Source organism: Syngnathoides biaculeatus, chromosome 23 (genome assembly GCF_019802595.1).
Source record: "Syngnathoides biaculeatus isolate LvHL_M chromosome 23, ASM1980259v1, whole genome shotgun sequence".
Lineage (NCBI taxonomy): Eukaryota > Metazoa > Chordata > Actinopteri > Syngnathiformes > Syngnathidae > Syngnathoides > Syngnathoides biaculeatus.
The window spans coordinates 15,079,587-15,097,455 of record NC_084662.1 but is presented as its reverse complement, the minus strand read 5'-3'; the positions used below and the strand labels follow the sequence as shown (position 1 = coordinate 15,097,455).

At 38.7% G+C, this 17,869-nt stretch overlaps 1 protein-coding gene across 1 annotated transcript in view; it reads left to right on the top strand.

The window, feature by feature from the left end:
• The window catches only part of rngtt (RNA guanylyltransferase and 5'-phosphatase), an 81,717-nt gene that overhangs the window by 37,246 nt on the left and 26,602 nt on the right, over positions 1-17,869 (top strand). Inside the window, exon 12 of the mRNA XM_061812443.1 lies at positions 8,918-8,986. Coding sequence (XP_061668427.1) covers positions 8,918-8,986 — 69 coding nt within the window. The remainder of the gene's footprint in view (positions 1-8,917; positions 8,987-17,869) is intronic.

The window sequence follows — 17,869 nt, the reverse complement described above, 5'->3', positions numbered from 1 at the left end:
TAATACTGCTGGAAACTCCCAAAAAAGCATTGACCACATCAGTCAAACCTAAATGACAAGGAAGGCCGTTTGTATTTACAGAGCTGTGAAAAAGTATTTCCCTCATCTTAAATAAAAAATGAGCAGTGGCTAATTGCATATTTATGGAAAGCGGATTTCATTTTCACTGACCATGGATTACCTCTATAGCTGTTCAATCAGGAAAACACGTCAAATAGAACCTGCTTGACAAAATAAAGTCAGCGAAAAGATTTCAAAAAGCTGAAATTCAAGAACATATAAGAAATAATCTACTGTAATTCTAACGGGAGACCAGCTGTATTGCACCACACAAACCAAGATGCAGGATGTTTGCGTTCGGTGGAATTTGGGGCCTGCGAATCCAGCTCCCATTTTTTCCTTTGGTATCCTGCAGAGGAGACGTTTCATAACCTGAATTTATTGTTACTAGATTCGTTAGTAAGTAGAGGTGCCACTGTAATTGATATCTATCCTACTGGAAGCTTTCTTAGTCCCATAGAATCTCATAGTAAATCTTTGAAGGGAGTTGAAACTCTGTGTTGCCAAGCGACAGCCCCAAGCCCCACTTTTCTAGAGATCTGCATAGAGGAATAGGCCAAAATACCAGCAACAGTGTGTGAAAACCTTGTGAAGACTTATAGAAAACGTTAGACCTCTGTCCTTATCAACTAAGTGTGTATAACAAAGTATGGAGTTGACATTTTTTTTATTGACCAAATAATTATGTTCCATTATAATTTACTGATAATTTCTTTAAAAATCAGACTGTGATTTTCTGGATTCTTTTTGTCTCATAGGTAAGGTATACTTATGATGAAAATTACAGGCATCTCATCGTTCTAAGTGGGAGAACTTGCACAGTTTGTGTCTGACAATACTTTTGTGCCCTACGGAATCTGTGTTGGAAGACAAGTATTGTGGATAGCGGCACTACTAAGCACTGCAGCCAAGTGGAATCAGAATCATCTTTATTTTGCCAAATATGTAAAAACACACAAGGTATTTGTCTTCGGTAGTTTGAGCCAAGTCAGCTTTTGTTGTTCCAGTTAGGTTAGAAATGCTTGGAAACCAGACTGACATAGTTGTGGAAATTGTGCCTTTGTAAGCCAAGTAGGTACCATGGAGGGGATAGGGGGCGTCATTGTTATTTTTTTTGTTGTTGGAAAGAGTTTGTAAAAGCTTTTTATGTCATTTGTTGTCTTACTGCCTCCGTTGTTGTTGTTTTTTTGCAGTGAAATGCTCACTCACCATCTGGTATGGTTGTACATGCTTCCTAAAGTGCAGCTTTGGAAAAAATTTGATCGTCCCTAGTTTATTGTCTAGCTGTGCTATCACTCGCAACCCATCTGTTGCAAGTAAGCTAATTCAATGGTTGTTATGAGGTTTTATTTACACCAAGCACTGTTCATGCCCATGTAATAAGGAGACACTGCTGACAAATAGAAGTGGAAAAAAATAAACACACATTTGTAAAAGCATAAGAATGATGCTTAGGGTATAGTGAGTAGTTGTCGTTCTTAGTTCTTTTTATTGTCACTGCATTTTAAATATTCACCCACTAATAATCATTTCCATATATTGTTGTCTGATTTCTCAGTGATCTGTATTCATAATTTGCAAAAACCCATATACTTCTTAGAAAGAACTTGGAGCATCCATTCGATTTGTAGGGGGGAAATTTCTAAGCTCTTACAGATTCCTGGAATTATTTTTCCCATTAAGTTGTATAGCTTTAAGCGCTCTTTTCTTTAGTTATTGAAAATCTCTTTTGGCACCCTTAACCCATTCCAACTTATTTTTTGATTATGCTATGTGTGGTAGATGCATATGCATACCTTTTTTAAATGAATACAAGTCATATCTATTGAGCCATTAACTTGTATACCAACAGCTCATAAAAGGACTCATGAACGTTCATGTCTCCTTTTAATAATCTAATCTCTACTGTAATATAGTATTATATAAATTGTTGGTTATAGTTATACAGCACATTCACCCAAAGGTTCATCATGATAGTGTCTATGTGAATAAGTAGTTTAAAGAGACTCGTGGTGTTTTAATAATGACAAAATTGGTAATTAGAAATATAAGGAAAAAAAATAGCCACTGGATTCCACCTAACATAAACATCCAGTACTGTTTCTGGGTTTGAAAGCGGCACGATAGAGCGACTTTCCATTCCCGATCTACGTACCAGCTTCCTGGCATCACATCTCTCCATTGATTAGGAGGGACGTCAATCTTCACCTGTGATTAACTTCCTGTTGCTTCGTCACCGAATCCAGTCACACGCTAGCTGAGCTATGACTGGATGACTAAGTGCAACTTCTTTGTGAATTTATTAATCTTTTTTCACCATGGGCCCCACGAAATTGATGACAAGTGTCCGTCGAGGTACCCCTGCACTTATTTTTAGGACAGGGATTCTAAAATCATTTTTCTTAATACTTTTTTAAATATCACAGTCTATCTCAGAAGTCCAAACTTTAAAAGCTGCGTTTGAATTAAAAACAACAACATATGCTGGACACCATGTATTTGCATAAACTGCTCATTGGTGGTATTTTCCTGCTTATTCAAACTTGATGTGCAGTCATAGAAATCAGTGAATGTCAATTCGCTGATTTTTGCTATTTGCAATATAGTTCCTAACTCACAACTGAATCACGCAATGAATGTGTATGGATGCATGCGTCGTAACTTCACATTAGCTCAGTGGTTATTGAGCAATTTTCCTTTCATTTAATCTGATCGAGTTAACACATTTTGGACCAATACTTTAAATTAGACACATAAATCATTGTCTAGTTAGATGACATTGTGCGTGTTTGTGGAGTATCTTTCAGACTAGGTTTTACCCAGATCCATTTCTTCTAGGTACAAGGAAACACAATCTAAACATGTCACCAGGCTAGTATGAAATTACTTTGGACACTTTTCACCATGTCCTAGTCCTTGTCAACTCACAATTATTTTGTCACCCATATGACAGTCCTTTTTTTTCTTCTGTAAAGATGGTGGTTTGTAGTGGTAAAGCTAAAAGACATTGATTACCCCACTGTGGCTTGTCTCATTACCTGAGTGCTGTCTGTCTAGAGCTTCCTTGTGGCTCAGTGACTTCACACTTCTGGTGTCAAGTCTTTTGCTGCAGAAGATGAAAAAGACCTGTGGCAAGACCTTACTGTCCTTTGACAAACGCTCTTTACCTGAATCCATTATCTGCACCCACTCACAAAAGGACATTATGCAACGAGTGAAGCATGAACGTAACATTTTTCTTTCATGGGAGAGAGAGAGAGAGAGAGAGAGAGAGAGAGAGAGAGAGAGAGAGAGAGAGAGAGAGAGAGAGAGAGAGAGAGAGAGAGAGAGAGAGAGAGAGAGAGAGAGAGAGAGAGAGAGAGAGAGAGAGAGAGAGAGAGAGAGAGAGACGTGAATACTCCATCTTTCCTCACTTATGGCTGCTATACTTTAACAATACTCATTATGGATTTTTCATTCCCATTCTTTGTCTTTCTTGACACAAAAATGGGTGGGTAAGAATGTATCTGCTGACTTAGTTCAGAAACTACCTTAATTTTTCAAAGGAAACGGCTACCAACTTTTACGGACTGCATAACAGAGTTCAACTCTCAAACCAGCCAGCGGTTTGGTAACCCTGCATTCATTCTTTGATGTGGGCTTTTTATCTAATAGACAACTGCACACTGGATTTGCAGGGCAATTCACAATAGGTTTGAGAGATGCCTCTAGCCACAACAGCCCTGAATCTTAACTAGAATATCACTCCATCCTCTCCGCCTTTGATTCAACCCCCCACGCACAAGCCTCCCTGAAGCAGCAGACAGACAACACAAGGACACATGGGCCTGAGGATTCAAAAGTGCATAGTATCAGTCAGGGTGCGTGCTTCAAGTGGATAGCAAATGAGCCTTGGTATTAAATCCATATTGTCAGCATCCCGCATTACACTTCATGTGTAAGGAGGGGACAAGAGGCGTTTTATGGAATTACCCTGCTTTGACTACCCATTAAAAATCTGTGTGAGGAGAGACTAATACTGAAGGTGAATGACATAAGATGATATGCTGCCTGCTTTAGCTCAGCCATACATTTAAAAAAAAATAAATAAATAAAATAAAATGTGGACTGACATTAGTCATGTGTAAAATTCAGTGACAATCTCTTCAGGCCTGATTTATTAATGTCCCAAACACCGAGCACTAAATTGCGTGTTCACTTTAACAGATTGCATGGGCTGTTGGTGGGCACGTTGCATGTGATCTACTAAGATTGTGATCTTTTACCCTGACACAAATAACGGGCATTAAATTATATGTATGTTCCTCACTCAATCCAACAGATTGTACACACTGCTGGCAACTGAAAAGTGGTAAAAGTGGTGAGGAAAAAAAACCCGGCTCCTACTTTTCGGAATTCACTTGTTGCCGTCTTGGTCCAGAACCTAAGACTCGTGATAAACTAAAAGAGGGTTTTGTGCTTTTGGTAGGTTCTCGGCATGGAAAATTTTGGAAAGAACCACAGACGGAAATGGATTTTCCATTGATGGAATTGGAAGCGTTAATGGAAGTGGCAAACATATTGCTAACTAACAGACGAGAAGTTTATTGCTGTCGATAATTTGCTGGTGAACATAAAACACATAAATTCCATGTTTTCTTTCATTTAACTCATCCCAGCTGTGTAGTAATTATATGCATCTGCCCATCTTCTGTAATATTAAAATTAACATGGGACACAACATGTGAAAAAATGCCTTGGGAGAGAGAGAGCTGAGCAACAGTTGTTACCACCAAATGCAGGAAGAGTTTAATGGCATTTTTCATAGATGGTTTGGCCAGCCCTTTGCCGTTTACTCTGTTACCTCCGGCCACTGCATCACTGTTTGTCTGAGACGCAGCGCGGTGTGGGATGTTGACTATTTTGTTTCTCCACATTTTTGTCTTGCTAAAGTCGACGGTCTCACAGTGTGTGCTAAACCATAATAGCCAGTATGATCCCCTTCGCCCCGTCATGTTATGAGGGCATTCTATGAATAGAAGATGGATGTAAAACAGCTTTGGAGCACATTTGTTGGCCCGTTGGGGTCAAATGAAGTGCCTTGCGTGGCCATGTTTCTGAGTCATCATCGACACATACGTACACTGTTGTACAACAAATATTTTATTACCAACACTAATTCACCTCTTGGACCAAGTGTGTTTGCTGGCGCTTTCAGAGAATGAGTCTCTCTCTCTCTCTCTCTCTCTCTCTCTCTCTCTCTCTCTCTCTCAATTTCTCTCTCTCTCTCTCTCGTGCTCTCACTTGCTCACACACAAAGCCAACATCACTGTTTATAAAGCGGCATCCCACAGCACTAAATCAAATTCATGACTTAGTGTTAGAATAGTTGTAGATGGTAAGTGTGAGATGCTGGGTGAATAATTATGCTGTCCCGTCACGGAGCACCTCCAAGTTGTGTTATGGCCTATTACATTTACAATTTAAATTTTTGGTCTTTTAATTCACCGTTCGCCCCATTTTATTGCCACCAACTAGATTCCTCATCTGCACTGCGACTGGCATGACAAATTATTTGACAGTTTAAACATCTCGCTGGGCATCCTCCACAATCACGGCCTGTCAGGTTTGCCCATCCCTTCCTCTTATTTTGTCTCACAACCATCCAGTTTTGTCTACAGTGTCCTGAAATAGGACCGGAAGATATTATGACCGTAGCTTTAGATCATTCTGAAGCTCCAAAATTGCATTGCTGAATTGACGATGTCTCTAAATGTTTACCCGAGAGGAAAATTCAGACGGTTGCCCGTTTTTGCACTTACAAGCCTTAGTAAATAAGGCCCCTAGTAATATTTTTTTCCCAGTAGCTCAGTCGTCCCACCTTGTGTGCCCTGAAGTGTGCATTGAAAGCTCGAGTTCTTAGTGGTCTTTGTTTTGTTCCAACCCCACCCACACACCCCTTCTGTAACATGCACTGCTTTGTTTCCTTCCCAAGGAGCTTTAACCTGAAAGCAGTTCCACTGCCCCCCTTTTCCACTTAATCACTTCAAGGTACTTCCTTACAGAAGGTGGGTGTTTGAGTGCAAGTCTTATTTCTGCTCTTCCCTCCATCCAAGTTCACCATGTTGAGCGAAAGTGGTGGGTGGCTGTGCTAAGATGGCAAGAGAAGTGAAATGGAACTCCTAGATCTTACACCCACTTGCTATCGCTGCATAAAGACACCATTTCTTTTTAGTCTGACTCTCTGCCTTCTCCGTGTCAGCTTGGATGTCAAGTTTGGTGTGATCAGTTGTGACTCATTCATTCCTCTAAAGAGCACTGGTGTGGCTTTATTTTTTTTTTTTACACAGCAGAATGCAAGCACATTTTAGTAGCCATTTAAGTGGACGAGGCGAGGTGCACTTCATTTTTCTTACATGTAAATGTAAGATATTTTTCCGTCTGCCCCCGTGACACAATGCAGCAGTATTTTCTGTATCTAAAAATGTCTTTAAAGCTTCACATTTTTTCCTCACTTTGTCTTCTGTGCTGAGCCTTTGATAGAAAACAGAGTGATTTGTCACAAATGGATTAAATCCAAATGTGGTCACATTATGCCATGATTTGTGGTGCTTGTGACTGAGCTTATTAGTTTGTCTGGCGGAGTTCAACAACAGGATGGATGATGATCTGTCTTCTCCTGTACCGTAAGTCTCTCACTTTTATCAGATGAAACCAACTAGTCACGTGGTTTCTTAAATGACTGGATGCTTCCTGATTGAAATGTCAGCGCTGCGCAAGAGTGGAGTGATACCGATTAATTTACGCTAATGTGTTTTTGTCTTGATTACTTGGTTCGTTATTCCGTTATAGAGTCCCTGTGTGTGACCATTGTAAGGCGCCATGTCTAATGTTCTAAAATAGCACAGTTCACAAATTTATTTTGATTAATATTATTATTTGGGCTTTAAATTTTGAATCTGACTTGCTCCGGTTAATGAATTTTTAAAAATAATTTTGTATAGTTATCTATTTGTAAAGTATGAGGAGGTTTTGTTATTTTGGAAGTTTTCCGCAAACAGGTCATGTACCCCTTCGTACAATTGGTGCTCACGAAGTAGCCCTCACCCTCAAAAATGTTGGTGACCCCTAGTCTAAATATTCTACATTAGAGGGATACAGACATTTTAACTGCTGATGATGGTTGCCAAAGGCCCGTGTTTAATCGCATTATGGGAAGGTCAGTTCAAGTCATTTTATATTGCTATGATGACTTTGCACGGTGGCTCAGCTGGTAAAGCGTTGGCCTCACAGTTCTGAGGGTTCCGGGTTCAATCCCGGACCCACCTGTGTGGAGTTTGCATGTTCTCCCCGTGGGTTTCCTCCGGGTGCTCCGGTTTCCTCCCACATTCCAAAAACATGCAACGTTAATTGTACACTGTAAATTGCCCGTAGGTGTAATTGCAAGAGCGGCTGTTTGTTTCAATGTGCCCTACGATTGGCTGGCAACTGGTTCAGGGTGTACCCAGCCTCGTGCCCGTTGACAGCTGGGATAGGCTCCAGCACTCCCCGTGACCCTGGTGAGGATAAGTGGCGAAGAAAATGGATGGGTGGACTTTTTTCCACAGTAAATTATCTTGTAAAAATAACTACAATTATTGACACACAAAAAAAAATACTAATAAGTAATCTTGTGGCCAACAATCTGGAATCCATGTTTTGGACAAACTTGGTTCGGTACAAAAGAAGATGACACGGGTTGATTTTCTTGTAAAATATTTGATGTCTTCCTTGATGCGACTTCATCAAGTGCCATCTTGTTGCCATCTGCCTAAAAATCATTCCAGTCGCTTGGAGATAATTCATGATACCATGTGCTATATTCACTAATTAGTTTATTTTTTTTATCAATCAAGGCAATATCCTGGTTGCCTGAACTTTGGTGCCATTTTGAACATATAAATACAGTGTTTCCACATGGACAATCGTACCATTGAATAAATCGTAAGACTAATAGTTTTACATTTACTTTGCAATAGTTCACCTTTTTGATAGATTCATTGTGCTACATTTATTATTTGCCCTTTAAAGGGCTTTCATCAGAGGCTGCCTTGCGCAGTTGTGTGAGATAATATTTTAGAGTGGCTATTTCGTTTCACATTACAGTGGAGAATTTTCCGAGGCATATGATATTGTTTCGGATTGATTTTCTATCTCCCCTTGCAGTAGCATCAGGCTGCTCCTCATACCGCTGCAGGTTGAAATATATACTTGTTTCATATTTGTGATTTATCCCTAGCATTTGCCACACAGTATCACCATGAAATTTATGTCCATTTTTTGTTCTTCAATAGTTAAACATCTAATTGGAACATTTGTCTTTTCATCACCAAAAATAAAAGACAGCTTTTTCTACTCTACTTATAAAAAGACTAGAGTCCATTTTTCCTATTGTTCACTGTTGTCTTTATGATCTATTGTGCAGTTTTATAGCACTATGCTGTGGTTTTTACTCTTTGTTTCAGGGAAAAATGTTTTCATTGTAAAATAATGTGGCTTTCCCTGAGGCTGCTAGTGTCTTAATACAAAGATCCACTTTCTCTGCTTCCACTGGATTGAGCGTTACTGCAAAATATGAAATACATTACCTCCATGCGTCACTCTTCAATTATCCAAGTTTATTTTTTACAAATATTACTTCCCAATAGATTGTTTTTTCCTCACAGCCCTGGTCAAAGTTTGACGGTGTCATCATTACTGTTACCAGGACTGATATACTGTCAAACTTTTGTTGAGTTTACAAATCTTTTATTTCACATGTTTTGAATCAAAGGAACCACTTTTGTATTAATTTTGCCTAACTCCATTCTTTTTTTTTTCTTTTTTTTTTTCATTTCAGCTCCTGGAAGGCCGTTTTACGTCCCAGGTCAGCCACGAAGTTGATGGCCTCATCTTCCAGCCATGTGGGGTAAGTCACTATGTACACAAATAAACAATATGTACAATGATCATGCCATATGCTAGTGACCATCCATAGATTATTTTCCCCTAGCGGTTGCACCAATGATGTTTTTTCATACCTCCTGCTGATGCTATGTAAGGCTTACTATCTGTTGTTGTGGAAATAAAAACACATTCCACGCAATTTCACAGTAACACAGGCCCACTTTGTATGACTTTGCTACAAGAGAAACAACTAAGTTGTTATACAAATGTACTGCACTCGGTTTTGGAGTGAGAGAAAATTACTTTTGCGCAATTATGATAATTTTATGATACACTGGACTCAAGGGCCGAGAGCCCCCTGAGTAACATCTCCGGTAATCAGACTGATATTTTCACAGCAATAATGGCAGTACAGTGTTTCCTGTTACTCGCGGGGGTTACCTTCCTTACACCTCTGCAAATAACGAAAATCTTTGAATAATGGTTGTAGTATTAATTCACACTGGTTGCATTGTCAGCATGAATGTCAGCATGTGTTTTGGCATGTATGTAAGCTACCATATTATGGCACTCATGAGGTAGTGAGGAACAACTGCATCTCACATCTGTAAGCAGAAGAAGCTTGCATTGCTCCACACACTGCCTGTGTAGGGAGGTCATTACTGACATTGTTGTACACACTCATGGTGTCACGTCAAAACAAAAATTATCACACCACAGCAAACAGAATAGCTTTGTGAAAATAGGGTCAATTAAAAAAACAATTTGGAGACAAAAATCCACCAATATGCAGGGATGCAAACAGTGAACTGCGAATGGCCAAGGGGGTCACTATATTGCACTCCAATTATTAAATAATAATGAAGAAAAAAATGAATGCCGAATCACAATAGCGACATAAGAATGGAAAACCTTTGAGCCAAATATCTGTGAGCTAAAGCGCCAGGATAAGGCAGTTATTTTATACTCACACAAAAGATTTTTTTTCTGAGCTATGACTGAATATGTATGAATGTCTTTACATTATTGCAATTGTATAAAGATGAGGGTAATTAATGGGTTTAAAGACTAGTTAGGACCATTTAGGGACTTGTATCCACAGAGTTTGAAGGCAACACGTAAATTGTGCAGTTCATAATTTTTATGAAGCTGTTCGTCCTTACTTATTGCCACATTTGTTCCAGAACAAGGTGGCATAAAAAAACTTTTTATTTCAGTTGTCTTTACCTTTATTGATCAAATGATCTAAAAATGACCTTTAAAATCAATGTAGCAAAACATTTGAATTTGCCATTGAGATAGTTTTGCCAGTACATGGAGGAGTGCATATAATATCTGTTTATGTATCTCTCCTGTACCATGACAGACAATAATTCCAGAAAACAGATTTTTGTACCTCTGGAGTATTTAAATGCTGTGGCTTTTCTATATCATTTAATGCCGTAACAACAGGACTGCAATACAGCAATGTAGATCAAAAATCACAGGTAGTATGAAAGCAATGGATGAAAAAGCAAGGTAGGGGTCCTCTCTTGGGACATGTAATTTTCTGCTTTGTCAGATTCTCATAACACCACCTGCTTTTGCACCTGTTCCTGAAAATGTATCACATCCCTTGACTTGATGCTCTAGTTGACTGAAAGCGGATCATTAAATTCCAATCAAAACACTGCAATGATATCACATCTTTTTAAGAGAAGAGTTTTGTTATACATATGTTAACTTTCACCCTACTACCCTTTATCAAGCAGGATTGGAATGCTTAATAATGAGCAACAATGCAAAGCACCCAAATGCTGGACTCAACCCTAGCCATCTGGATCACAAAGTACGGATATCACTCACATTGATGGTCGTGGGCGTCCATTGTTTTTGCTGGACACTGGGTTATCTTTTCTTTCAACCCTGCAAATATCGAACATCTCTTTTAGTCAAAGCTAGATTATCAACAGGGGACCTCACCATCAGCTTGCTCGGTTAATGATGAGTCTGGCCACAGGCTAGATGGAAATCTGAGTGCCTAATCTGGTTTATGATGCAACTCGCATCTACCTCATGGTCTGAAATACCGTGGAGGAACATTTCGTGTCTGAATTTGCAGCTCAACCAAAACAGCTTCAGTAAAATCAAAACTCCACTCTCAACATGAAGCAATTGTAAATCTGCTGTCATAAAATTGCGGTGAAGTTATCTGAATGAATTTAATATTTTGGAAGATTATGTTAATTTGAGACTTGGAGAATTGTCAAACGTGTCTGTGTTGGTCATGCTGTGTCTACTCGGGAAATAAGTCATGCTGGAGCGGAAAAGGGCCTTTCACAAACCGTTGCCAAACTCACAAGTTATTCAGGTCTTGACAGTGTTATAACTTAATTTTTTGGAGTGTATGTTAAATGATTTCATCGTTTTAGTAGCAGTAGATTTGTTTGGTTTTTTTTTGTTAGTTTTTTTTTTAGGATTCCTAAATATGACTGGGTTGCCCCACAGTCATTCTTTGAGAGGTTTAACCTTTACTCACAATGTTGCCAATAGGAGGAGCGGTATGATTCGGCATATCTGTGTATTTTGCTGAAAACAATATTAGGAGGTCATCGTCATCCATCTCCAAATTATTTTTCACAACCACACATTAGGAAATGTCTGGTGACATATTGCTTCATTGACTGTTTCAAAACCAAGCCCGTGTAATGCGCAGTTAGCCTCCAAACTAACAAACCCATGAAAGTACAGTCTATTTATTTTCCTTTAATTAAGATTTCGGTAATCTGACAATTCCATTTGGCAGAGGTATACATGCAGTATACAGCTGCTACTTCTGACTTAGAGCAGACGTCGACATCTCTCTAATGCCACTGAATTGATGACACGGTCTCAAGCAATATTTCAAAGGATATGTAATTTCTGTTTAAGTTCATTAAATTCTGGCCCCGCTGATTATTTTTCATTAGGGTCTGCCTCCACTTTGCAATTGCTATACATTTTCATTTCATTTTATTGCGTTCTTAGTTTAATTTAAATCTTCTAGGGGCAATTGCTAATCAAAATAGATTTATATTCTGTTTCTAGTGTGCAAAGTTGAAGGAAATTCTGTTAAAACGCTGTGGGGAGTTATCAGCCAAGTTGTGTTTTGGGACACATTATCTTTTATTATTGATCAACTACTGTAATCTTGGTGAATCCAAAATGTCAGTAAACCTCCAACCAGAATATTTAAGAAGATAAAGCGTGTTTGAGGTTTTTGGCTTTCTTAGGAGAACATCTATGCATGTGCAGAATGTTACTTTTATCAGAATCTGAATTAGCTTAAATGGTCAAGTATGTAACAACACACGAGAAATTTTGTCTCCAGCAGTCGGTGCCTCTGACAACACTTGATTCACATAGTAGTTACTTCGCATCTTGGTTCCTGCAACTAATTTCATACAAATCCATGCATGAATTGCATTTAGATCCCATCACACACGTCACATCAGACCTGTTCTACAGCAACTTCACTGGCTTCCCATTACCCACCATGTCATTTAATGTCCTCCTCATATTCAAAGCCATCAGATGTCTCCCCCCCATGGATTCTGTCATTTTCCTTCTCTATTGACAATTATTTTCAACCAGTTCATTTCCATATATTTTCCCATTTCCTAGCTCAGTCTTGACGTTTCAATAGATAGTACATCTCTCGTCAGTGGTGATTGAGTTTATGTCTCCTTTACCTGGGATTCTGCTACCTTTACTTATGTTATGTTTTATTCATCTCAAATTTTACTCAATTTGCATCACTTTCTCCACATTTTTTGTGGCTCTGTTGGCCATTTGCTGCAAAATTGTACCTGCAAGCCACTATAACTCGAAGAAAAGCAGCATGAAATGCACTATGCAATAGCAGGGTACTTGTAACTCCAGTTTTAGGTCTGAGCTAAACCTTATTGCAGCCTCTTTGTTTGGGGTATTGCAGGAGGGTGCATTTCACTCACAGCGCCTGTCTGCAATAGTGATGAAATCCCTAATTTTAACAACTGTCAGGGTTTCTGCCAATTTACATTAGGAAACGCAATCTTGACTCACTCAATGCGTCCTCATTAAAATGCATTTAGTTTTCTGACCTTTTGCTTGTAACATGATTTATTGATTGACAGTGAGACCCTAATCTGTCACCCTTTATGAATACGCATTTTTTTTAACTAATATTTCTCAGTAGGAGCCGCACTATTTGCTTGTTGATAAACTCTTAATGTCACCCCCCCAGAGTGAATGCTTAATACTCACCACGGAAACACATAGACCCCCTGGGGTTTCATTGTGTTTGCCTCACCAAATAATTGATAAAATATTGCTATCCTCTGTACTTACAGATTCTATTTTGTGGAAATCCTGTCTCTGCTTACCTCTTCCCCACTGCCACAGTGTGACCAATTGCGCAGTATGATGATAGCCTGCACAAAAACCATATCAAATATTCTGCTTTTACGAAAATGATGGTGCTTAGTTTTGTTTCTTGTGAGTGATATGATATTTTACAATGGAGTCATCATACTGGTAATATGGCATGTAGACATGCACTACATCGTAACGAGCACTGTGTCTGATTCTTTGGTTACTTCATTTTCGGTGAATTACAGTGGATGTCAAATGTCACTCCTGTTCAAATGCCAGGTTTTCCTGCTTCAAAAAAAAAAACCACAACAACAGACCAGGTAAACTAATTTCAAAATGTTTCTCACCGTGACTGTGACCTGCAAACTGATTAACTGATTAATTTGGGTTTTGAGAATTATTATGCACTTGGATTTAAAAAAAAATTAAAAAATATATATATATAGAGAGAGACATGTAAATAGTATTTGTGTTTCAGTTTTGAATTTGTGTGACCCAAAGTTTTGCAATTAGTGTATAAAATCTCTGTAATTAGTTATAATGCACACGTGGACAGAGTAGAATTTGACATTTTTGTCAAGACATCTGAGGTTCTTGTTGGTGTTTTGCAAAAGGATTGTTTTTTAAAGGTCAGGTGTCATGCCTATAAACATTCTAAAACGTCAATGTCCATAGGAAAAAATAAATATGAGTAGAGAGCGCGTCATCCATGCGCAAAGTTGCATAGTGTCATTCGAGATCCAAGTGGTAGCCATATTGCCTGCAACGTCTGTCCATGACGTCACACCGGGACATTCTCCATTGAAAACACGCTGTGGCCCCGACGATGGGACACAGAAGCTCTTTTCAAAGAAGAGAACATCTTACAATCGAGTGAAGTAACCGGGGCAATATTACCCTATCATTTCGAGCCATATTTAGAGGATATGCGGATCGCTTCTAACTAACAACAGACTCCCAGACAGTATGTATGAGCCACCCAGGTGGCACCGTGCCTCGTCCACGGCGGACAAGCCGCCGTCGAAGCCGTGCTTTGCGCCAATGGATACATCGACACATTTACCACCTCGGATTTACGTACGCGGATCTTTTGTTACATTCTGAGAGGATTAAGCCCCCCACCCGCTGCCAAAAATGTATTTTTTTAATAGGTCTATACACACCTACCTGTCATTTGGAACCCACGAAGCTCTCGTCCTTTGCACCCGTGCAATCTATTTTTCACGACGAACTGGGTCTTTTTGAAAAGTATGAAGAGTAAGTCCATCCTCCCGGGTGTTCGAACAATATCCAGCAATGCAGCAAGCCGGCATTTTGACTAACACAAAGTAACACCGAGTTACCTTCCAGCAGGTAAAACTAGTAGAAACATACGAGCCTGCCGGAGTGCGGTACTGCCCTGTACGTCACTTCCTGCTTCATCTCGAAAACAAATCCCTCGAGAGGATTTTCAAGGCGGGAGTGACAAAAAGCCCTATACGTCAAAATCATGTTGTGTGATGAAGAGAAAAAAAAAAAAACAGATGGGTCCATTCCGGCTGCCTTTTTTTAAATTAATAACATACTAAAAATCATGCATTTCATGACAGTGGAGCTTTAAATATACAGTAAAAACTTCCCAATGTACTTGTACTTATTGCTTTGTATCAAAACAAAGGGGTGATGCTATTTATATTATCCATCATTTTACTAATCTGAATTTAGTATATAGTATATGACCCCTGGACTGTAAATTCCCAACTGCAAGTTAGACACCCCTGTATTGAGTGCATGCTTAGAGGCAGTGTAATAGCCATTAAGAAAAGGCCCTTTAACATTATTTTATAGTCTGAACAGATACGTAGTCTTTAAGGATGGAATAGCAAGAACTGCCTAGCAGTCCAGTAGTCACTTGCAAAATCATTGGGCTTTGTTGCTCCCCACACCAGATGTAGTGTTAATCTTTTTTGTATGAATGAGATTAGCCCTCAGGGTTAATCTCAGCAGGGTCTTGCTGCTGTGAATGTCCATTAATATTAGCACAAAGGTTTTTACTGCTGCGGTGGCGGGTGTTTTATCAGAGCCATTGCAGAGCCTTCTTGGAATACATTTTCTTTGTTCGGGCTTCATTGGCAAGATTTTGATTCTATAGTCAGACATTAAACGCAGATGGTAAATATGAAAATGAAAGATCGCCTGTTGAAAGAGTTGTTCAGTTTTTATAATTCAATCTCAGAACAGTTCACTCAAAAATCAATGCGAACAGTGTGGTTTATTTTTGGAAGTGCCATTTTAGTGTTAAGAAGTGTTACCAGAACTTCACAGCATTTATCATTTTTACATTCAATACAGGTCTTTACAGTGAATAACCTTATTTAAATGATTATTACAGCCTAAAGGTGACATAAGTCCTGACAGTCTCAAAAGGGGCCGAGTTGTGACAAAACATTGAAATTGAACCACCCAAAGCTCATGTTTAAAATTAAAGGGGAATTTTGTTCTTTTAAAACCGCTAGCAAACATTGACGGTATCTTAACTTCAGTAATCTTTGACAGGTTATGAGTGGGCCCACGAGTTCTCGCAGGGGATTGGCATCTAGTCTGTCAGATCTTCTGTCTCTGATTGGTTGTTTTGTGGTTACTTAAAAATAAAAAAATGCAAACTGCCTAATTGACATAAAAACAAATGACATTTTCGTTATAAATATAATTCATTCCTTAGTTTTGTAAAGAGAGAATGTCATTTCAGTTATCATTTTTAAGAAGACTTTTTTTTTAAAAGCGTTTCATCAACAAAAACGTTTTTTCAATTTTTGTTTTTATTTTGTTCATTTTCATCAATTCTATTAGGCTTAATCCCACACAACCAACCACTTGGTGCATCCAGAACAAAACTCCACATGTGATGTGTCAGTGTGACACAACAGGCTAACCTGTAAGACACACAGAGTTTCTCCTGGGAGCAAATCTATTGACCATGCCTGCCTTTTATTTGTAATTCCTAGCACACAAGTCTGTGCCTTCAAACATAAGATGTTGACAAAAAAGAAAAGAAAAAAAAAAAAAGCACTGTAACATTATGGCCAAAGTATTTCTGTTTGATGTCCTGGTTTTCTCCTTCTCAAACTACTAACCCCGCACTAAGTTTAAATTTGTTTTCAATAGATAGCTTTAATAGTAATAAAGCAATACTATCTAAACAAAAATGAATTGCATTAATTGTACAGTATATGTTTGCGCATTAATTTTCTGTTGAAGTAGTAGTCTATTAAGTGGTTTTGTAATTAGTTCTTCCAATTTTAATTTTTCTACACAAGACTAATTTAAATTCAGACCCGTTGCTCTCACTGCTCGTAATTGCATAATATTACTTCATTTTTTTTAAAGTTATTTTTGTAATATGTGAAATTTCTTATTCACTGTTCATTTCAAGAATAAAAAAAGTGAATCCTTATGATGCCCAACCGTGAAATGCACCAGGGATGAAATAACCTATAGATGAGGTGCACTTTCAATGTGATTCTTAATGAACGTTTTATGACAAGTCACAGAATATGGGATTATTGAAATTGCATTCATCCTTTAAGATTTAGAGCTGTTCCAGCTTGTACATATCTGTTTTCCTTTTTTCCTCTCTTTCCTGCGGCGAAGTGGAAACTATAGGTCTCTCTCTTCCTGCGCAAATATGGATTGTACAGGATCAAATACAGCCAAGCTATTTCAGGACTTAAAAGGGGGTAACAAATCTCTGATCTGCAGCCATTCAGTAGCTTGTCACCTTCTCTGTTTGGTGCACTCTCCAGCTTCTACTCCACAGTCTCTGTCAACCCATGTTATTTATTTCCCCACGGCGACTCCAACGAAGCGTTATGGTGCGAGTCCCACCAACAATATCCGAGTTACAGTACCCATTTCTTTTTTTTTTTTTTTTTTAAATCGCCGCGTATCCGTAAAATTGAGCCCGGCATTGTGTTAACCTTTCCACCCGTCTGTTTACACGGGACATATCCACACCAACATAATGTTACCTATGAATTTATTTAGTGATACACGGTTTTCCTTTGTACAAGTGCAGTGGTCCGTTTCGCTCTTTTATCACTGAGCAGAGAGGTACGGCATCCGTGGAAACAAGAGCTTGTGATTGTAATCAGTGTTAGATTATTATAATTGCACATGTATTCAAATATATGCATGTTCCAAATGAACAGCAAACAGAAACAGAACAACAACGAATTAACAAAACGGAATAATGGAAACATGCATTTTATTATTCCTGTTATGGCATCTTTTTACAAATAGGCCATGCTTTACTGGTTAAGATACATCACAATAGTTAACATTTTTAAGTACTTTCCAACCATTTAACCAAAATTAAACATGGAGTGAAAGCAGGCAAGTTTCATTGAAATTCCAATCCATCCATTTTCTTTGCCGCTTATCCTCACGAGGGTCGCGGGGAGCTGTCAACGTACATGAGGTGGTGTACACCCTGAACTGGTTACCACCCAGTCGCAGGGCACTTGGAGACAAACAGCTGCACTCACAATCACACCTA